Here is a 23,131-nt window from a genome sequence, read left to right on the forward strand (position 1 = left end):
TCCTCTTTTTGGGCTTTTATGACCACACCCCCTTCTTACCTCCCCAGCCCCAAAGGCCCTAACCCCTGGTGACCCCCAATCTGTTCTCCATTTTTATTTTTCACACTTACACGGTACCATGTATCATGGTAGTGATTAGCCTTTTCCTAATAAATGATTTTGAGCATCTTGTGCTTGTTAGCTTTTTACATGTCTTCTGTGAAGTAATGTCGATTCTAATCCTTTGTCTGTTTTTAAAATTAAGTTAGGGAGTTCCTGTTGTGGCTCAGTGGGTTCAATCCCTGGCCTCGCTCAGTGGGCTAAGGATCCGGCATTGCCTTGAGCTGTGGTGTAGGTTGCCGACGTGGCTCAGATCCCACCTTTCTGTGGCTGTGGCATAGGCTGGCAGCTGTAGCTCTGATTCAACCCCAACCTGGGAACTTATGTATGCTGTGGGTACAGCTCCCCCCCCAAAAAAATTTTTTTTTGGCTTTTTTATGTTGCGTTGCAAGAGTTCCTTTTTTTTCTTTTTTCTTTTTAGGGCCTCACTTGTAGCATATGGAAGTTCTTGGGCTAGGGGTTGAATCAGAGCTGCAGCTGCAGGCCTGCACCACAGCCACAGCAATATACAAAGGATCCAAGTTGCGTCTGTGACCTACGCTGCAGCTTGTAGCAACACTGGATCCTTAACCCACTGAGTGAACCTGGGGATCAAACCGCATCCTCACGGAAACTATGTCAGGTCCTTAATCTAGAGCCACAATGGGAACTCCTGTTCTCCATTTTTAAATCTTGTCATTTCAGAAATGTTATATAAGTGAAATAATATAGTATTTAACCTTTGGGGACTGACTTTTTTTACTCAGAATAATTCTCTGGAGATTCAGCCAAGTTATTGTGTATATCAGTAAATTGTTCCTTTTTATTACTGAGTAGTTTTTATGGTGTGGATATACCACAGCTTATTTAACCATTCACCTGTTGAAGGACATCTGGGCTGTTTCCAGTTTAGGGATATTACAAATAAAGCTGATTCATGGATAGGTTTTTGTGGGAACCTAAGTTTTCATTTTTCTGGGATAGATGCCCAGGAGTGCAGTTGCATGGTAATCATAGTTTTGTAAGAAACTATCAACCTGTTTTGTAGAGCAGTGGTTGCCACTTTACATTACCTTCAGCAATGTATGAGTGATCCAGTTTCTCCACATCCTTGCCAGTGTTTGATGTTGTTACTCTTTTGTATTTTAGCTGTTCTAGTAGGTGTGTAGTGACATCTCATTGTGGTTCTGATAACTAGAGGGTTAAATAGAGTAACATTGGTTTAAGGCCTCCTAACAGAGAAGGGACAGTTAAGCCAGGTGTTTTACTCCTTCCCTTGGCACGCCTACATCCTATCTCAGCAGGAAGTAGTTACTGAAAGGTCAGGCCCAATACCCACCTTTAAGCATAAAGGGGAAAAACACCCAAAGGGGGAGATGATAGGGATAGAGTAAGATAGTTATACTGGTGGTTGTAGAAGTCCCAACAGGGGACCATAAATAGAGAGGAGAACCTAGGGAACTTTGGGAGACTGCTGTAAGTTAACAGTCGCTCAAGAAAGCCATCAGGGGAGTTCCCGTCGTGGCGCAGTGGTTAACGAATCCGACTAGGAACCATGAGGTTGTGGGTTCGGTCCCTGCCCTTGCTCAGTGGGTTAACGATCCGGTGTTGCCATGAGCTGTGGTGTAGGTTGCAGACGCAGCTCGGATCCCGCGTTGCTGTGGCTCTGGCGTAGGCGGTGGCTACAGCTCCGATTAGACCCATAGCCTGGGAACCTCCATATGCGCGGGAGCGGCCCAAGAAATATCAACAACAACAACAACAAAAAAGACAAAAAGACAAAAAAAAAAAAAAAAAAAAAAAGCCATCAGAACCTCGGGAATGAAGCAGGCTTGCTTAACTATAAAGCCATAAATAAAAGCATGAGATATGCCTCAGGTCATTAAATGAAAGATAAAATGGTGCCTGCATTCAAGTTTAGCAAGATAATGATCCTTAAGAACAAGGACAGTAATTTAAGGGAAGGATGACATTCCAAAGTAGGAGACCATTATATGGAAATCTGAGATGATTCAACCTATTTTAGCATATGTTACCACCCTTCTGCTAGTTTGAAAAAGCACCAAGACAGTCCTACTTTGACCTCATGTGGTCAAATACTGTCTTACCCAATACGGAGAAGTGCTTCGGATACTCAGCCGAATAGAAATGCAGAGACAAGAGTTTTGGGTGAAGGAGAAAACAACATTGCTTTACCAGGCAAAGGAAGCCACTGCAGGCTAATGCCCTAAAGACTATGCCCTTTTTTGGGAGAGATTAGGAAGTGATTTTATAGCTTGAGAGTAGAAAAGATCAGTGTAGGTATAAGCTTTCATTCTTCTTTTTTTTTTTTTTTTTTTTTTTGGCTTTTTGCTATTTCTTTGGGCCGCTCCCGGGGCATATGGAGGTTCCCAGGCTAGGGGTCGAATCGGAGTTGTAGCCGCCGGCCTACGCCAGAGCCACAGCAACGCGGGATCCGAACTGTGTCTGCAACCTACACCACAGCTCACGGCAACGCCGGATCGTTAACCCACTAAGCAAGGGCAGGGACCGAACCCGAAACCTCATGGTTCCTAGTCGGATTCGTTACCAACTGTGCCACGACGGGAACTCCCCTCTTACGTAACTTTTTAAAAATGATGAGATCACCATATAGATTTCCCTTCACTGAAATAATATTCTTTCTCCCACAAATAAGTAAATAGAGCATAAACAGTGATCATACTCTTACTATGAGAAGCAAAATTGAATTGAGTAAACTCTGTCAGAAGAATACCTAGGTTTTAGCTCTTTGACCTCAAGACCTCAAGTTACAGACCTCAACTTTCTTTCTTTTTTTTTTTTTTTTTTTTTGTCTTTTTAGGGCCACACCTGCAGCATATGGAGGTCCCCAGGCTAGGGGTCAAATCAGAGCTGTAGCTGCTGGCCTACACCACAGCAGTGTGGGATCCCAGCTGCATCTGTAACCTACATCACAGCTCATGGCGACTCCGGATCCTTAACCCACTGAGTGAGGCCGGGGATTGAACCTGCATCCTCATGGATGCTAGTCAGACTCATTTCCACTGAGCCATGATGGTAACTCCTCAACTTTCTTCTTAAAATAGCAGTAATAAACTTATCCCCATGATAAATAGGTTATGAACTTGCTTTGTAAACTGAATGCTCTTCACCTGTCATGCAATAGCTGTTTTGCCTCAAAATGAAAGTAAGTTTTGTTGCAGCTTAAAACCAAGACTCTCTTTGGCTCTCCCCATTTCAGAGGTCTCCTCTTAATGGACCTCAGCTTTGTAGATCTAAAATCTTTTTTTTATTAATGATGGCCATTCTGACTGGTGTGAGGTGGGATCTCATGGTAGTTTTGATTTGCATTTCTCTCATAATCAGCGATGTTGAGCATTTTTTCATGTGTTTGCTGGCCATCTGTATATCTTCTTTGGAGAAATGTCTATTCAGGTCTTTTGCCCATTTTTCCATTGATTGATTGGCTTTTTTGCTGTTGGATTGTATAAGTTGTTTATATATTCTAGAGATTAAGCCCTTGTCGGTTGCATCATTTGAAACTATTTTCTCCCATTCTGTAAGTTGTCTTTTTGTTTTCTTTTGGGTTTCCTTTGCTGTGCAAAAGCTTTTCAGTTTGATGAGGTCCCATGGGTTTATTTTTGCTCTAATTTCTATTGCTTTGGGAGACTGACCTGAGAAAATATTCATGATGTTGATGTCAGAGAGTGTTTTGCCTATGTTTTCTTCTAGGAGTTTGATGGTGTCCTGTCATATATTTAAGTCTTTCAGCCATTTGAAGTTTATTTTTGTGCATGGTGTGAGGGTGTGTTCTAGTTTCATTGCTTTGCATGCAGCCGTCCAGGTTTCCCAGCAATGCTTGTGAAATGGAGTTTTAACTAAAGAACAACACCCCCCCCCCCCCCCCCCCCCCCCCCCCCCCCCCCTAAGAAGGCAGCTGCAAGCCTTTCCAGCTGTGCTCTTCACTATGCCACCCTTCTTGTAATAATGTAACAACTGTGCGCTCTCTGTCCAACCCAGCAGCCCTGCTAATCAGGTACCCAGCTTTGCTTATCAGTTGTGCTTCTGTAACCTTGCTTGCTCAGTTTCTTAGGGAGGAACACTGTCTGCTTGGGGATGGGGGGAGGTCCGGGATGCTTACATGGCAAAATCAAGACCTTGTAGTGTATAAAAGTTACTGAGACCAAAGACCTGGTGCTCAGACTCTGGAGGTGACTTCTCTGAGCCTGCACTGGTGCTGAATAAACCTTGCTTTTCCATATCTCCGAGTGCTGTTTGTCTCTTTCCGTTGTCACGGTTTTTGCTGTTTCTGCAACACTTGCTGAATAGACTTTCTTTTTCCCATTTTATGTTTTGCCTCCCTTGAAAGACAAAGACAAATACCATATGATATCACTTATAACTGGAATCTAATATCCAGCACAAATGAACATCTCCTCAGAAAAGAAAATCATGGACTTGGAGAAGAGACTTGTGGTTGCCTGATGGGAGGGGGAGGGAGTGGGAGGGGTCGGAAGCTTGGGCTTATCAGACACAACTTAGAATAGATTTACAAGGAGATCCTGCTGAATAGCATTGAGAACTTTGTCTAGATACTCATGTAGCAACAGAACAAAGGGTGGGGAAAAAATGTAATTGTAATGTATACATGTAAGGATAACTTGATCCCCTTGCTGTACAGTGGGAAAATAAAAAAAAAATTAGTATACAATGTAGATAATTGTATGCAAAAATAAATAAATAAAAAATAAAATCTTTTTTTTTGCCTTTAAGTGTTTTATTTATTTATTTTTTCTGGGTTTTCTATTATTTTATTTTTATTTTTTTAATTCCTCAATGAATTTATTACATTTATTTGTAGGGAGTGATTTTATGACCTCTTCAATTTCGTTTCTAGTGATTGGTCTGTTTAGTTGGCCTGTTTCTACTTGATTCAGTTTTGGCAGGCTGTAAGATTCTAGAAAATTGTCCATTTCTTCCAGATTGTCAAACTTATTGCCGTATAGTTGTTCATAGTATTCTCTTATGGTTTTTTGTATTTCTGCTGTATCCGTTGTGATTTCTCCTTTTTCATTTATAATTTTGGTTATTTGGGTTCTTTCTCTCTTCTTTTTAGTGAGTCTGGCCAGGGGTTTGTCAATTTTGTTCACCTTTTCAAAGAACCAGCTCTTGGTTTTATTAATTTTCTCTATTGTTTTTTGAGTCTCTATTTTATTGATTTCTTCTTTGATCTTTATAATTTCCTTCCTTCTGCTGACTTTAGGACTTTTTTGTTCTTCTAATTTATTACATTTATAGTTGTACAATGATCATCACAATCCAATTTTATATCCACATCCCACAACCCCAGCGCATCCCCCCTCTCCTGGAATTGTCTCCTTTGGAAACCAGAAGTTTTTCAAAGTCCATGAGTCAGTATCTGTTCTGCAAAGAAGTTCATTGTGTCCTTTTTTCAGATTCCACATGTCAGCGATAGCATTTGATGTTGGTGCACTTAGCATGGTAATTTCTAGGTCCATCCATGTTGCTAAAAATACTGGTATTCCATTCCTTTTAATGGCTGAGTAATATTCCATTTTGTATATGTACCACATCTTCTTTACTTCCTCCCCAAAATCTAATTTGGTCATCAAACCAGGAGTCTCTCTTGGGACTGGACTTATCCCAGCTATGGTATTAAGTGACTGACATAAACAAGAACCCTAAGGCGCTAGTTTACTCTAGGGGATTGTGACCGTGTCCAGAGCTTCTCCCTTCCCAGAATCAGACACCCACAAAGCCAAGAGTCATCAGAGAGATACTGTGAGCGATTGAGAGCAGAGGCAAACTGTGTTGAGATTTTTTGACCCAGGATTAAGCCTTATTAAATATTCTACTTCACAATTGCAAGCTCTCCGTAGGAAAAATGGTCCGTCATCTCTAGTTCCTTCTCACTAAAAGGTGCTGGATTCACACTGCCAGTTCTGACTCTTGAACTCGCCATGGATTTGGGCTTTCTTTGTTGGCCTCAAGCCTCTCACAGATTCCCCCCCAGCACACTTTGTGTTTTAGCTTAACACCATTTTGACTATAGTCAAGTCTTGTTTTATCCATGGAGTTATTTTGTTTAAGATTTGTTTGTATATGTGGTGATCTCATTCATCATATTTTGATTTTATTAGAAAACTCAATGTTCTTCCAGGATTCATTAGTCTTTAGTTCCAAGGGAATTTTCTGACGGGTGAGATCTGACCTGGCTCTCCCCCAAGCATAATGGATTGGTAATATATTTTCTATTCCCACACCCATCCCCAAGTTTCACTCTTGGCTCATAATCATCATTTTTTTTAAATGCTTGGATGGGAGTTCCTGCTGTTGAAATAGAGTTTTAACTAAAGAACAACTCCCCTTGGCTAAGAAGGCAGCTGCAAGCCTTTCCAGCTATGCTCTTCACTATACCACCCTTCTTGTAATAATGTAACAACTCTGTGCCCTCTGTCCAAGCCAGCAGCCCTGCTAATCAGGTACCCAGCTTTGCTTATCAGTTCCGCTTCTGTAACCTTGCTCGCTCAGTTTCTTAGGGAGGAACACTGTCTGCTTGGAGATGGGGGAGGTCCGGGATGCTTACATGGGAAAATCAAGACCTTGTAGTGTACAAAAGTTACTGAGACCAAAGACCTGGTGCTCAGACTCTGGAGGTGACTCCTCTGAGCCTGCACTGGTGCTGAATAAACCTTGCTTTTCCATATCTCCGAGTGCTGTTTGTCTCCTTCCATTGCCACGGTTTTTGTGGTTTCCGCAACACTGTGACACAGTGGGTTAAGAATCCAACAGCAACAGCTTGGCCAGCTGCAGAGGTGTGTATTCTATCCCCGGCCTGGTGCAGTGGGTTAAAAGATCTGGTGTCACAGCAGCGGATCAGATTCAGTCTCTGGCCAGGGGACTTGCATATGCTGGAACTTCCGTATGCTGTTGGTGTGGCCATAAAAAATAAAATAGTAAATGTAAAACAAAGAAACACTTGGATTAAAGTCAGTTCGTCTCAGTGATAATTGAGTTCTCCTTGATTAGGTCCCCAATGATGCCTTGTACACTTACTAGTCTGTCTTTCAGCAGTCTTTTTTTTTTTTTTTGCTTTTCGGGGCCGAACCCCTGGCATATGCATGTTCCCAAGCTCGGGGTTCAGTCAGAGCTACAGCTGCCAGCCTATACCACAGCCACAACAACGCCAGATCTGAACTGTGTCTGGGACCTACACCATAGCTCACGGCAATGCTGGATCCTTAACCCACTGATCAAGGCCAGGGATCGAACCTGAAACCTCATCGTTCCTAGTTGGAATCGTTTCTGCTGTGCTACAACAGGAACTCTAAGCAGTCTTTTTTAAAAATTGAAATATAGTTGACTTGTACATACTAGGTTTTGATTTTTTTTTTTTTTGTATTTTTAGGGCCGCACCGGCTGCATATGGAAATTCCCAGGCTAGGGGTCTAATCAGAGCTGTAGCTACAGGGGTGGGGTGAGAGGGGCAATGGTGAGCACAGGGCTTTAGCCATCAGTGGCTCAGCGGGAGCCATGTGGCAGAACAGGAGGTGAAGAGTCTAGGGTTTTTTTTCTTTTTTCATTTATAATGATTTTTATTTTTTCCATCACAGCTGGTTTACAGTGTCCTGTCAATTTTCTACTGTACAGCAAGGTGACCCAGTTACACATACATGTGTACATTCTTTTTTCTCACATATCATGCTCCATCATAAGTGACTAGATACAGTTCCCAGTGCTTATACAGCAGGATCACATTGCTCATCCATTCTAGAGGCAATAGTTTGCATCTATTAACCCCAAATTCCCAATCCATCCCACTTCCTCCCCCTCCCCCTCGGCAACCACAAGTCTGTTCTCCATGTCCATGATTTTCTTTTCTGTGCAAAGGTTCATTTGTGCCATATATTAGATTCCAGATATAAGTGATATCATATGGTATTTGTCTTTTTCTGACTTCACTTAGTATGAGTCTCTAGTTCCATTGATGTTGCTGCAAATGGCATTATTTTGTTATTTTTTATGGCTGAGTAGTATTCCACTATGTATGTATTACCACTTCTTAATCCGGTCATCTGTCGATGGACATTTAGGTTGTTTCCATATCTTGGCTATTATGAAAAGAGCTGCAATGAACATGCGGATGCATGTGTCTTTTTCAAGGGAAGTTTTGTCTGGATATATGCCCAAGAGTGGGATTGCTGTGTCACATGGTAGTTCTATGTATAGTTTTCTTTTTTTTTTTTTTTGTCTTTTGTCTTTTTTGTTGTTGTGTTGTTGTTGTTGCTATTTCTTGGGCCGCTCCCGCGGCATATGGAGGTTCCCAGGCTAGGGGTTGAATCGGAGCTGTAGCCACCGGCCTACGCCAGAGCCACAGCAACGCGGGATCCGAGCCGCGTCTGCAACCTACACCACAGCTCACGGCAACGCCGGATCGTCAACCCACCAAGCAAGGGCAGGGACCGAACCCGCAACCTCATGGTTCCTAGTCGAATTCGTTAACCACTGCGCCACAACGGGAACTCCTATGTATAGTTTTCTAAAGTACCTCCATACTGTTTTCCACAGCGTTTGTACCAGTTTACATTCCCACCAACACTGCAGGAGGGTTTGAAGGGTCTAGGTTTAAAGTGGTGGTAACAGGGAAAGGAAAAGAACAAATCTGAGTGATAAAGGACTCTGCTTATGAAAACTGGCAGGACTTGGTGACTGGTTTAATAGTAATAAGTGAACAGGAGGAAGGAAAGACACTTCTAAGAGTTTGAGTTCAGAGATGGAGATCTCTGACAAATGGGTAAGTGAGGAGGGAACACCAGTGCAGAAGACAGTAAATATGGCTGATGGTTTTTTGTTTCTTTGTTTTTTGTCTTTTGGGGCCGCACCCATGGCATGTGGAGGTTTCCAGGCTAGGGGTCCAATCAGGACCGTAGCCTCCAGCCTATGCCAAGAGCCACAGTATGGGTCTGAGCCCCGCCTTTGACCTACACCATAGCTTATGGCAACACCGCATCCTTAACCCACTGAGCCATGACAGGAACTCCTGGCTGAGTTTTAATAACAGGGTGTTAGCTGAAAGGCATGATGGTATTTCTACCTCATTGTAAAATTTTATTCACTCTGTGACACTTTAGAGTTACCCTGGGGACAGAAAAAAAACTAAAACCAGTGTTATACGGAGGGCATCTGTTCTTGGCTTCCTCTGAGAGGACCAACAGAACACTGGTTGTTCTCCACTCTGGAACTATTTATCACTATAGAATTTAGGAGAAATTTTCAGAACTTTTGTCTTGCTAAAAACAAATATTTTTGCCTCATTTCAGTGACTTACCTAGGAATAAAGCCAGGATGCTGGAGTAGTATGGACTCTTCCATGAAATTATAGCAGGTTAAATCATTCACTAAGAAAGTAGCAATCCAGTTAAGGCTGGTGCATGGTTTCCTTTCTCAGATTTTCTGTTCGATGGAAGAGCTTTCATATAGAACTAAGTAGGTAAATAATAGTTGGCAAATATCTGACACCTGAGAACTTAAAAATACCTTAATGTTCATTCAGCTTTGTTCTGGCTTTTGTTTCAATGGGCTGTAGATTTATTGGGGGATAGAACCTAAATTTCAAGTTCTTGCAGCTCTGAGCAGCATTTCCTCATCTGTGAGGCAAGAGTCATGGCCTACATGACCACTCCTCTACTCCAGAATTCTGACTCAGTGATAGAGAAGCAGAGTGTATTTAGGGGATTTACCTAAGTGTGGAAGTCAAATTTCCAACTCCTACCACCAGATGTCACTGTTGCTCATTAACTAGAAACAAGTTGGTAACTTTTCTGGGGACAGCAGCATCCTAAATATCAAACACCAGAATTTACTCATTCTAATTAATTCTATAAACACTTATTGAACATTTGTTTGAGCTAGGAACTGATATTATGTGCTTGGGATTGAAAAAAAAAATCAATCATGCCCTCAGACTAGTAGAGAGGCATGGAAGCAACCATACACCAATGCTCCAATAACATGTAACAGTAAGCCAAGACATCTAAGTTACAACATCACTCAGGGATATCTTCAGCCCTTGGTTAGGTCTCCCAGCCTGCTCCTATACCTAATATTCATCATGATTTTTTTTAGATCACTGATTTAATGCCAGGCTTCCCTGCTAGGCTGCAGGTAGAGAGGAAGGCTGACACACCTCTTGTGCTGCCACATTCCCAAACAACCCAGTAATAAATGGTAACAGTAATCATTCAGAGTTTATTAGATAGGTGCTATGCTAAGTCCTGTGCATTCACCATTGCATTTAATCTTTCCAACAACCCTAGGCCACTGCTATTGTCTCCTCTTTTATAGATGAGGAAACCATGGCAACTCAGCTAGTGACAGAACCTTGAGTCCAAGTCTGATTCAATTAAAGAAATAGTAACTTCCAGAGTTCGGGTCGTGATGCAGCAGAAACAAATCCAAGTAGAAACCATGAGGTTGCGGGTTCGATCCCTGGCCTCACTCAGTGGTAAGGATCTGGCGTTGTGGTGAGCTGTGGTGCAGGTTGCAGATGTGGCTCAGATCTGGCGTTGTAGTGGTTGTGATGTAGGCTGGCGGCTACAGCTCTGATCAGACGCCTACGCCTGGGAAACCTCCATTATACGGCAGGTGTGGCCCTAAAAAAGACCAAAAAAAAAAAAAAAAGTTAATTTCCATAATCTCATGCCAGCCCATACACCCACCCTAATTTACCATTTTTCAGGCAAGCAACCTTACTCATTTTCTCCCCATCACCTAATGCTCACTGTAATCTCAAAATTTCACTGTTCTTCCATCCCCTAGCTGTCTAGACCAATTTCTCTCAAATTAGTATTCATTTATGAGAAAAATTTTCTTAAAACTATTCCCCAGCTTTTTCTTCTACAGAAGGCTTATCCTTTGTGACAGAAGTTTAAGACTGCCTGTAAGCATCTCCTAGAGGCTAGGAAGAGTTCCTAGGAATAGCGTATATTTTTAAAGCACTTTTCCCACAGACCCAAAAAAGCTATATAGGACTGTAGGAACTACCTAGTTCCATCTTTTTTTTTTTTTTTTTTTTTGCTTTTCAGGGCCACACCTGTGGCATATGGAACTTCCTAGGCTAGGGGTCAAACTGGAGCTACTGCTGCCAGCCTAAACCACAGCTACATGGGATCTGAGCCATGTCTGTGACCTATACTACACTACACTCACATTTCTAACTAGGATAAGATTAAGAAAGCCCTGATTTGGTCCAGGTTATACAGTCAGCAGAGTGGTGAGTCAAGAGCATGATGTACTCTCTTGCCTAAGTATATAATTTATAACTGTTGCCACTGTACCACTGATTTCAAATGCCAACATTTCAAGTCTCTTAACACCTCTTGTCATCTGCCCCTTGACTACCCAGGTTCTAGTCCCAAACCTATAACCTTCTCTAGCTATGTGACTTTGGGTTAACTATTTAAACCATTCATACCTCAGTTTCCTCCTCTGAAATGAGGATCTTAGTTCCTACTTTTTAGGGCTGTCAGGAAACTTAAATGACATTATACATGAAAAGTGCTAAGAGCAGAGTGTGGCACAGAGTAAATGCTCAATAAATATTACCTATTATTCCAATTTGGTAAAAACCCTTTAACCATGGCTACTACGAAAGGCACAAAATATTCTCTTTTCTTGGAAGCACTTGTGCTACTATGAAGAGTGATTTTTCACCCCAAAATTGAAATAAATACAAGACATTTGGTGTGTTCGCTTATTTTATTAACACTACATTTACCATGTTATCACCATGGAATGTAAATTCAGGTTAGACAAGAGAATTTCACAGGTGCAACAAAGCATTCTGTGGTCTACCAAAGTTTGGGTATAATGTCTGACCAAACAAGCCTGCTCATAAACCAATCACTTCCATTATAGGCAATTTATTTAGTTTAACATTTATGATTCTTACAGAGAAAATAAACTTACTGCACACGTTTAAAAAGAATTTTTCATTTACTTTTGCATTAGCACTTAAAATTATTTCTATTTCGAGATGACATTTAAATATTCTAACAGCAGCAAAACATAACTCTGCAATTATGAAAGAGCTAAATGGGGATCCATAATTAAATTATTCTCATGTTTACAAGTATGATTCTGAAATAGGTACTACTTCTACGTTGCTGTTACCAACTTTTTATATTTGGTTTAAAAACACACCAAACATACTATCAGTTGTAGAAGGCTTATAATATTATACTGCATGCACTATTCTGAAAGGGCTCCTCAAGAGCCAATCAGCCCTTTAAAACTGAATACTCAGTCCACAGGGCAAAGAGTTAAATTAACTGGAGTAAATAGGATTTCTACATTACATCAAAAGCATGTGAGCAGCAGCTAGGAGTATTTCAGGATTGGCAAGTTGTCTTCTTTAGAACTAATTGCAACAGAAAAGTTTAGGAAGGTCAACATTTTACCACTACCAAATGCATTTAAAGGTGACCTGCTTCTTTTGTGCTAATGTGACTCCCCTGAATAACCTAGCTACTTAACTGGTCACCAGTAACTTGGTTACCAGGCAAATCAAGCCAAGAAAGAAAACCAGTATTCAAATTACTGCGTTAATGTCTGACCCATTTAATTTATTCTCAGTATAAACATATAACCTCAATATGAGATGTCTAACTAAGACAAGCACCACCAAGACAGCATCTCTTCTTCTAAGGTTTAGGTTTTGCCCAGAATTCTCGATACATGGAGTAACCCATACCTAAAGAAAAAGAGTGGTAGTTAAGCATTTAAATATTTTCTTCAATATTAAGAAAATTAAAAACAGCTCATAAAGTATCTAAAAGTAGTACTCTTGCTAGCAGATAATATTTACAAGAAGAACAAGACCCTAGGCTGCTTACACTCTTGTCTTCTTAAACAATTCAAATTTCTAAAATTCTTTTAACATAGTTTTCCAAGTAGCTCAAGACTAGTATGACTAGCTGAGGCTGTTAAAATAAAATCGATATTAATCTGGCAACTTTAAAGAGTCACTCCTGCCATACAATACCAAATAAAGTCAAAGAATCATAAAACCAACAGAAGCATGTAATATCTTTTCCACTTCAAAAACTCAGTAGAATCGTAGTCTTGGTCTTTCCCAGATAATGAATATTACTACCAAGGTAACAGACACTTCAAAGGTTAGCTATTATAATTTCAAAGGAATTATGAACTCAGTGATGGCCAGGAGTGTCTTCTCTTTCTTTAAAATCTTAGTAAGATTACCATAGACAGTACAACTGTGTCACTATTTCAATTACTTTTATCTTTTTTAAAATTATCTTTTATTATTTATTGCATGAAAATGAATATAACTGACATTTGCAAACAGCTTTAAGGTGAGCTAAAACAATCTACATTGTTTTATTTACAAAGAAATCCATTAATAAGGAACCACAAATTTGAAAATGTCCTATAGGAACCTACCAAGAGTCATTGCTCCCACAACAAAGCCTTGGGCTGCCACACGCATGTGGATCAGATGAACAGACATTTTAGTATTTCCTCTGCTCTTCAATTTATATAATCCATATGCAACGATTGCAGCAAAACCTGCCATTCCTATAAAACAAATAGCCACAAGTCATGTCAAGTGCATGAGGGCCGAGAAGCAAGATGATTTTACCACTAATCAATGATTTTTATAAAGATGCTTTGAGTATCACTTAGCTAACATACAAATTGAGTTTTCTACTTTCCTGTCTCAGACCCAAAAATCCCTAATTGGTAGCAAACAGTAACAGATCCAGAAAGTTAAGATCCAGATCTTTAAAATGTTAGCTTGTGGAGCCAGGAGATAAATTTCTTGACAGGAGTGCCAGGAGAACTCTTCTTCTCTGTCCTACCTCCACCCCTGAAGGGATCAGTTACCTCAGCAGAGACTGTAATAAACCGTAACTGTAAGCCTAACAATTTTTTTGGGGTCCTGTGAGTCCTTCCAGAAAATCATTTTGAGTCTGAGGGTGGCCTTGGGGTCCCAACACACAGGATAATTTTTTTTCTTTTTTAGGGCCACACATACGGCATAGGGAAGTTCCCAGGCTAGTGGTCAAATTGGAGCTGCAGCTGCCGGCCTATGCCACAGGCACAGCAATGCCAGATCTGAGCTGTGTCTGCAACACCAGATGGATCCTTAACCCACTCTGTGAGGCCAGGGGTCAGACCCACACTCTCATGGATACTAGTTGGGTTTTTAACCCACTGAGCCACAATGGGAACTCCCAGAAGAATTTTTATAATGAAAGTTTTATCATGCCAAGCCCAGCATATTTCAACATATGAAAAAATACTTGAAAATAAATGCTTTCAGGAAATGCTTGAAGAACGAGTTGACTATAATTCTATTGTCAACAAGAGACTGATTATTAGACTGTCCAAGTCAAACTTACCAATGGGGACAAATGGTGCCTCTTTTGCTTTTCGGATAAGTTTAGATCCCTGATCCTCATCATATGAAGAAAGAGACACATCTGTGTCAGTTGACATAGTGATTGAAGAATCTTCCTAAAAGAGAATGTTCATGAGGTTCTGCAATTAAAAACATTTCTTCTTTTATTTAAAAAAATTTTTTATTTCCATTATCACAGGGACCAAAGGCACCATTCTCCCAATTTAGTCATTTTCCTTTACACAGGAAGCTCATTAAGCATTTCATCACAAGGAAGTAATAACATTCAATTTCACCTTGGTCACAGTAACTATGTACACACTTCCTTCCCATTGAGCTGATCTGAACAGCCTGTCAACTTCACCCTTAGATAAAATAAGGCAATCACACATAGTATAGAATTGACACTCGTGTCAATTATAATAAACTCATAAGTCCGCTACCCATCCAACTATTCAAAATCTTACCTTAGCCTTTGTTTTTGTTGTTGTTGTTGTTGTTGTTTTGCCTTTTCTAGGGCCACTCCCATGGCATATGGAGGTTCCCAGGCTAGGGGTCGAATCTAAGCTGTAGCTACCGGCCTACACCAGAGCCACAGCAACACGGGATCCAAGCCGTATCTGCAACCTACACCACAGCTCACGGCAACGCTGGATCCTTAACCCACTGAGCAAGGCCAGGGATCGAACCCGCAACCTCATGGTTCCTAGTCAGATTCGTTAACCACTGTGCCATGATGGGAACTCCAGCCTTTGGGTTTTTCATGGGCATCATACTCCCTTTGATAATAAAAGCCCTCATTCAACACTTTGGTATTCAAGGGGTGTTGGTAGTAAAGGTCCTCAAAGAAAATCCAACTCCAGAGCCGGGGGGCTTAGAGCTTAGTTTGTAAAGTGAAATCATCTCTGCAAGCTCCCAACCCTACCAGAAGAGTCCAATTTGTCATCTGACAAAGAAAACCTTAATCCAGAAGAGCTGTCCAGTACCACACAGCGGAATAGGAGAAAACTCAGATGAGAACTAGACTTTCTCTTCTTCTGTCTCTCTCCCATTGATACTAGAGTTGGATTCATTTCTGCTGAGCCACGTCGGGAACCCCCAGACTTTCTCTTCTTTTTTTGTGCTCCATTACTGCTAATTGAATAAAGCTCTATGTTCTGAGCTTTTATTATATACAAGGTTCAACAAGTTCAAGATTTAGGAAGCTCACTATGTATTTGAAGAGATAAAATATAAACACTGAAATAACAATTCATAAACTAGATTAAAAGGAGCGACACACAGCAGAGTGAGGTCACTTGGCAATAACATAACAGACAATGACAACTGAGTTTAGAGTGTGATATCTTTTAGCTAAAGTAGGTTTGGGAAGTTTCATAGAGACATGAGATTGGCCCCCAAGAAACTGCATAAATGAAGAAGATGTAGAGATTAAAATTTGTATTTATTTTAAGCCAAGATATTTGTTAATTTCTTTCATAACTATTCATAAATTTCTTAAAGGCAAAGCTCTCAAAAACTCTTGGTTACATAGTCCCATGGGAGTCCATACTTTCTCTATAAAACATTTTTATGAATACGTTTAACTGTTTCTCTTGCTAGAATCCCTGATCTAGCTCCATTGCTTAGCACAGTGCTTTGCTTGCACTAAGTATACCAGAAAATGTTTGTTGAATAATTTTAAAAGTAGTACTTTTCAACAGTTAAAATTATTCTCAGGTAATTTATTTTGGAATATTTGGTGAAAACAGTAACAATTATACAGATTTGTAGTTTAATTAGTAAGAAAAATGCCAAGCTGGAGTTCCCATTGTGGCTCAGCAGTAATGATCCCAACTAGTATCCATGAGGATGTGGGTTCGATCCTGGCCTCACTCAGTGGGTTAAAAATCTGGCATTGGAGTTCCCGTCGTGGCTCAGTGGTTAAGGAATCTGACTAGGAACCATGAGGTTTAGGGTTTGATCCCTGGCCTTGCTCAGTGGGTTAAGGATCCGGTGTTGCCGTGAGCTGTGGTGTAGGTTGCAGACGTGGCTCGGATCCCGCATTGCTGTGGCTCTGGCGTAGGCTGGTGGCTACTGCTCTGATTAGACCCCCAGCCTGGGAACCTCCAAGTGCCACGGGAGCGGCCCTAGAAAAGGCAAAAAGACCAAAAAAAAAAACAAAAAAACAATAACCTGAGTAGATATTGGACCCTTGCAGCCAGAAACCAAAGCATTATATATCACAATCCAATTTTAAAAACTAACACCTCTTTTGCAGATATAAAGGCATATTTTCTTCCTTTGCTTTAATTATTCCTAAACTACAATGTCATTTAGGAACTGTCTTTAAAGTTGGTAGCTTTTCTTTAATTTCTCACATCTGGATCACTATAATTGTCCGACAGGTTAATGAAGAAAAGTCTCTTCCCCATCCCCCTTTCAGAAGGGAGGAGGATAGCCATCTACTGTATGTATATAAAAGAACAAAAGAAAATCTGTGGATCTCCATTCCTCACCTATGATAGACTCTGAAGTTCCGTTTGAGTAGGACTTTTGATGTGGCTTTTGGAAAGTGGTCCCTGGAGTAAGAATCAGGGTGAAACCATGTGGTCATTTACGCTTTAAATAATTAATGATAATCTATGATTCAGAACACCTTGTATATACATTTCAGGATGAAATTACTAAAAAGGAATATTAAAAATTCAACACATGGAGTTCCCGTTGTGGCACAGCAGAAACAAATCCGACTAGGAACTGTGAGGTTGCAGGTTTGATCCCTGGCCTTGCTCAATGGGCTAAGGATCTGGTGTTGCCGTGAGCTATGGTGTAGGTCAAAGATGCTGCCTGGATGTGCTGTTGATGCTGCTGTGGCTGTGGTGTAGGTCAGTAGCTGTAGCTCCGATACAACCCCTAGCCTGGGAACCTCCATATGCCACAAGTGTGGCCCTAAAAAAAAGGCAAAAAAACAAAAAAAAAAAAAACAAAAAAAAAAAAACACCCAACCAACACACCATACATTTGTTATTCTATACTTCAAATTATATTTAATATGATCTTAAAAATTCTAACAGTATTTATCTATAATACTTCCCAAATATAGGATTTTGACAATTCTCTTCCTAACTACCACCTACTAGTTTCTCAAGTTTCATGATTTACATTCACCTAAATCGAGAATGGTTAACTTTTTTTTTTTTTTGCTTTTTAAGGCCACACCTGCAGAATATGGAGGTTCCCCACTGGGGGTTGAATTGCAGCTATGGCTGCTGGCCTATACCATAGCCACAGCAACGCCAGATCCTTAACCCACTGAGTGAGGACAGGGATTGAACCTGCAACCTCATGGTTTCTGCTGCGCCATGATGGGAACTCCAGAATGGTTAACTTTTAACGTATCAGGGTCAATAACTACAAATCATAGAACTTTAGAGTAATAATCCAGGTGATTAATCCATGCCAACGGCCTTATTTTACAGGTGAAGAAAGGGTTATGTGAACTGCTCAACAGTAATACATCTCTCGAAAAGTAGGATTAGAACCCAGCTCTCCTGATATGCAGTCCAGGGTTCTTTTATTGACAACGTATCAACAAATCCTCAGCCTTAAAATACTGGCATATATATATTTATTTATTTATTTACTTATTTATTTATTTTTTGTCTTTTTGCCATTTCTTGGGCCGCTCCCACGGCATATGGAGGTTCCCAGGCTAGGGGTCCATTCGGAGCTGTAGCCGTTGGCCTATGCCACAGCAACGCGGGATCAGAGCCACATCTGCAACCTACACCACAGCTCACGGCAGTGCCGGATCCTTAACCCACTGAGCAAGGCCAGGGATCGAACCCGCAACCTCATGGTTCTTAGTCGGATTCGTTAACCACTGAGCCATGACAGGAACTCCAGCTGGTATATATTTAATCTTAAAAGCATTAAAATCCATTCCTTTATAGAAGCCCCCACTTTTCTTTGACTTGTAAATATGTCAGTCATGCCTAAAATTGGATGGAACTTTCTTCCCTGTGACTTAACTCAGGTAACAATTTCAATTGTGATTTCAAGATTTTTTTCACTAGCACCACTTCTAGATTTCCCTTTATTATTGTTTTCTCATTCACCCACAGCAGCTGACCCAGATCTCTTGTCAGAAAGCTAGCTGAACAGGTACAAAAAGAGGCACCAATAACTAGATACTCAAAGCCAGCATGGAAAACACGAATTAGTCTGTAAACTTATTACTTATTAAGTATTACTTATAACTAAATGCATTACTTATTTCTAAATGCATGGGAACCTAAAACAGACACCTTTAGGAAGGTGAGCTGCCCGGCATCAGGAGATCTGATTTAACAGCTTAAAAGATCTTCACAACCTGCCATTTTGGTCACAAGAATTAGTACAACGGTGGTTTCAAATTCTGATTTTGCATTAGTCACCTGTCAGCTTATTTAAAATGGCTGCAAAGGCCCCACCCTGGAGATTCTGATTCAGATGGTCTGGGGGCAGAGTACAAGTAATCTATTTTAAGAGGGCCCCTTCAAGTTATTCTCATGCACAGGGAAATAAGAGAACCCCTGGTACACAGAACTCAAACACAATTGTCATGCTGGGGCCTAGTACCACTTCAGTCCGTCAAAACTTTTCATCCAAAGCTGCTGAGAGTGCCTGAGCACTTCCGGAAGCATACCTTCCGCAGAAATTCAACCGAAGAGGAAACAGCTGCTTCTAGCATCGGTAACATAAAAAAAGACAGGTGAATAAACCGCCGAATAATTTTGGCTGTTCCCAGTTGTAATCCTGTGCTAAATTTTGTAATCTCTAATTTGGCAGGCTTACTTTCAGGAAGAAATGTAAATCCCGCCACAGATGCTCTCAATATAAGCCCTGGGCCTTACTTTCTTGCAGCAGGAGAGGGTCGCCAGGGTAGGAGGGAACACGAGAGATGAGGGAGAAGAGAAAGTCGAAAACGGGAAGGTCTTGTGCTTTTCGCCCTCCCCTCAACCCTTCAAACCTCCTTCCCATCCCTTCCTGTGACCTTGTCAGGACTCCATGACGGGAGCGCTCTTCCTCTCAATCCCTCCTCACCCCCGCTCTCAGGGCTACCCGCTCCCCACAGTCGGCCCCAGCCCACTTCCTCCCCAGCCCCATCCGTGAGCTTCTCAGACTTTGCTCCATCCTCCGTGTGCCCTCATCCGACAGAGCGTCAGGCCTTGTCTTTGGACCCCAAGCCCTCACTGAACCGCGAGGTCGGGCCTGAGCCCAGCCAACTAGACATTGCACCCTTCATCCCGGGAATCACCCCCTATTCCCAGTCCCACGATACCCAAGGTGCTCTTAGCTCAGCCCAGTGCGGCCTCACTTCTTCCCGTCCTACGGCCTGACGTTTCCCGCTTCCAATAACCCCGCAAACTTCACTTACCGACTACAACAAGACCTCACAAACGCCAAACTGCTTTTGGTCCTACGCCTGTCTGGCCGGCTTCTCACCATCCCGCCCACGGCCGGCCTCAGCCAATCAGAAATCGGCACCCGGCACGCAGAGGCGGGGCGAGTGGGTGCGTGCTTGTGCGTGGTGGGTGCGGCCGCCCGGAGCCGGGCTTGGATTGGCTGAGACGAAGCGTATGGGCCGTGGTTTCGCGGCCAGAGCTCTCACTTGGGGAGCGCGTCAGAGGTTAGAGTTCGGTGGCCGGGGGTTAGGCCGAGGAAGGTCAAGGGCTCATGGCTTCCGGCGGGGCAGTACTTGAGATTACCCTTGCCCTTTTCCCCTCGGGCCGCGGTGGGGGCTAGCACCTCGAACGCTGTATCCCGAGCGCCTGCTGGGTGGGGCTGGTTATGAGGGGGTTCAACCCGGGTCCACCCGACGCTGCGAGTGAGATGGGAGCCCATATCTGCCCTTGGTGCTGGGGTAGCTAGGTCTACTCCCAAGCCTGGCAGTCATTCTCCGGGAACGTGCGTTGTGGAGCTCGGGTCATGGCGCTTACACTCTAGTGGGAGGTGGCCATTAATTGCATGCACAGGATCGCTGGAGCTGTGACCTCACCCAGACCGGGGTGGCTTAACCTAAGGAAGGAAGTGTCAGAGGCCCTTTGTAAGAATAAACTTCTGGGGCAGTGCCCCTAATTTGATCGTAGAGTAATTAGTAACTGACGATTTGGTGCAAAGTTTCAAGCACTGTATGTACCATGGGGACTATATCTGTGACCAAATTAGAATCTCTGAACCAAACCAGGTGGACTGCCAAGTGCTCTGTCCTACAGGTAGGAGCTCGGTGTCATGTGTGCAGAATTTTGAAAATCTTTTGTCTCATAATTGAGTTAAGGCACATGTAGGAAGCTTTCATACCGTGTATGATAATTTAGAAATTCCATACCTTGGTTGTGTGGTGTGCTTTTGGCTCCTTGAGGGCACTTATTTTGTCTAGTTCATGCTGTTATCTACTTGAACACAGATCACTTAGGGCCTTAGTATTGTTTTTGTTTTTTTGGCTTTTTAGCATCACACTTGTGGTATATGGAGGTTCCCGGGCTAGGGGTCCAGTCAGAGCTACAGCTGCTGACCTGAGACACAGCCACGGCAACATCAGATCCAGGCAGCGTCTTCGATCTACACCACAGTTCACAATGAGGCCAGATCCTTAACCACTGAGTGAGGCCAGAGATGGAACCTGCAACCTCATGGTTCCTAGTCAGATTCCTTTCCACTGTGCCACGAGGGGAACTCCAGGACCTTAGTGTTGTTAAATGAAGAAAGGACTTAACCCAGTAGTGTAGGAGAAAATGTCCTGATAAAAATGCAGAAAGGAGAGACTCCGGCCATGATGACTAAGCAAAGTCTAGCCGTCTGCCCCTAACCACCCTTCCCCACACATCTGCTTCTGTAAACTTGTTTCTGCATCTACTACCTTGCCTGACGTCACTCCGGTCCCACTAGATAAGCATGGACCCGGAAGAGGTAGCCCATAAAAGCCTTATGAAACTCAGACTCCGGAGAGCGATCTCCTCTGAGTCCGCCAGCGTAATAAACCTGAGTTCTCCAGCTCTCCAAGTGCTTGCTTGGTTTCTCGCCGGGTAAAAGAGCTGATACACTGCAGCCACAGAGCTGCTGGAGCTGGTACACTAAAGCCACAGGGCTGTTGCCAGAGCCGATACGCTGCGATGCAGGGCCGCTGGGCAGCTGCAGTAGCAGTAGCTGGAGAGCTTAAAAGATAAATGGGATGATTGGGGACACTCAGGGTAATTAAAAGAGCCTGATAGAGCATAACAGACAATACAGAGCAAATGTAAGAATCCAGTCATCTTTTCAGCATTAAGGAGATTCGCAAAAATGTTAAAACCATATCACTTTTCAATTTTTTTTCTTTTGGTAAGTACTTTTAATAAAAAGCGTATTTATTCTTAAAAGAGCATAACAAATTTGACTATGAAAGTAAAGCAGAAGTCACCAAGTCCTTTGATTCTGGAAATACAAAGACTAACAGCAGAGAGGTGACCACAGCATATCCATTCCTGAAGGAGATTTATACGAATCAAAATAATATTAGCTCACTTGCTAATTTTCAGAGAATGGGATTTGAAGTCAGGCAGACCAGTGCTAGTTCCATTTTGGCCACACATAAGCCATGACCTTAGGTTTAACTTCCTAACTTTGTAAAATGGGGATAACAGCTGTGGTAAATGAGGAGATAGATATAGTGTGTTACTGTTACTTTAAAAATTCCATCAGCAATTACTGGGCATGTATATTGTGCCAGGTGTTGTACTGGACTCAGAAGTTGAATGCTCAGCCCTTTCCCTGAAATAATTTATAATTTGATTAGGTCAAAGGAATAAGCATGGAAGAACATCAAAAAGAGTCTGTGGTAAGTGCTGTGAACAGAAATCCAGGTAGATATAGTGAGTCAGTGGTTTCAAAGAAGGCTTTTTGGGACTGGGGCTTGAGTGAGTGGGCTTTGAAGGGTGACTAGCATGTAAATATATTGGGAGAATATTCCAGAAAAAGGGAACGGTGGGCAGAAGGTGGACCATGAGATTGTAACTGGCATGGAGGACAATGAGTGGGGAAAAGGCAGAAATTTATGACTAAAGCAGAGTCAGAGAAGAATGAAAAGAAGGCCTAGGCTACTCTGGGGAAGACCTTAAGTCTAAAGAACTTAGACAGTATTGTATTAGGTGACCCTTGAAGGTTTTTGGAGCAGGGTGTTGACAAGAGCTGACTGCATTTGAGGTACTTGGTAGTTAAACAGAATGACTTAAAAAAGGACTATCTGGAGTTCCCGTCACAGCTCAGTGGTTAACGAATCCTACTGGGAACCATGAATTTTCGGGTTCGATGACCGGCCTTGCTCAGTGGGTTAAGGATCCAGCGTTGCCGTGAGCTGTGGTGTAGGTTGCAGACGCAGCTTGGATCCCCTCTTGCTGTGGCTCTGGTGTAGGCCGGTAGCTAAAGCTCCAATTCAACCCCCAGCCTGGGAACCTCCATATGCCGCGGGAGGGGCCCTAGAAAAGGCAAAAAGACCAAAAAAAAAAAAAAAATTTTTTTTAAATTAAAATAAAAAGGACTATCTGTTCTAAACGCTAAAGAGAAAACTTTGGCTTAGACCAGTGTTTTGTCTAGTGCCAAACTTAAAAT

General features: G+C 42.2%; 2 protein-coding genes across 12 annotated transcripts in view; one reads left to right on the top strand and one right to left on the bottom strand.

The window, feature by feature from the left end:
• The window catches only part of ACKR2 (atypical chemokine receptor 2), a 76,060-nt gene that overhangs the window by 1,331 nt on the left and 51,598 nt on the right, over positions 1-23,131 (top strand). Inside the window, exon 1 of one of the 6 annotated variants that reach the window (XM_084986949.1) lies at positions 19,961-20,174. The exons of 3 other annotated variants lie outside the window; for them this stretch is intronic. The gene's annotated coding sequence lies outside the window, so the exon portion shown is untranslated. Of the gene's footprint in view, positions 1-19,960; positions 20,761-23,131 lie in introns of those variants that run through there. 2 more of the 6 variants (XM_084986947.1, XM_084986948.1) reach the window with 2 other exon arrangements.
• Positions 11,838-19,988, bottom strand: HIGD1A (HIG1 hypoxia inducible domain family member 1A). Of its 6 annotated transcripts, XM_084988030.1 has the most exons (7): positions 19,827-19,988; positions 19,340-19,397; positions 19,191-19,228; positions 17,020-17,082; positions 14,523-14,637; positions 13,561-13,695; positions 11,838-12,850 (listed from the first exon to the last, which is right to left on the bottom strand). In XM_084988030.1, the coding sequence occupies exons 5-7, from the start codon at positions 14,617-14,619 to the stop codon at positions 12,801-12,803; spliced, it is 282 nt and encodes a 93-aa protein (XP_084844156.1). In that variant the 5' UTR covers positions 14,620-14,637; positions 17,020-17,082; positions 19,191-19,228; positions 19,340-19,397; positions 19,827-19,988; the 3' UTR covers positions 11,838-12,800. The 6 variants fall into 6 exon arrangements, with proteins under 6 accessions (XP_084844156.1, XP_084844155.1, XP_084844158.1 ...); XM_084988029.1 differs by lacking the exon at positions 19,340-19,397; XM_084988032.1 differs by lacking the exon at positions 19,191-19,228.

This window comes from Sus scrofa, chromosome 13, assembly GCF_054392235.1.
Source record: "Sus scrofa isolate SSC_HxYL_T2T_F1_AM1 chromosome 13, Sscrofa_HxYL_maternal_Yorkshire_Landrace_v2.0, whole genome shotgun sequence".
In the NCBI taxonomy this organism is placed as follows: Eukaryota; Metazoa; Chordata; class Mammalia; order Artiodactyla; family Suidae; genus Sus; species Sus scrofa.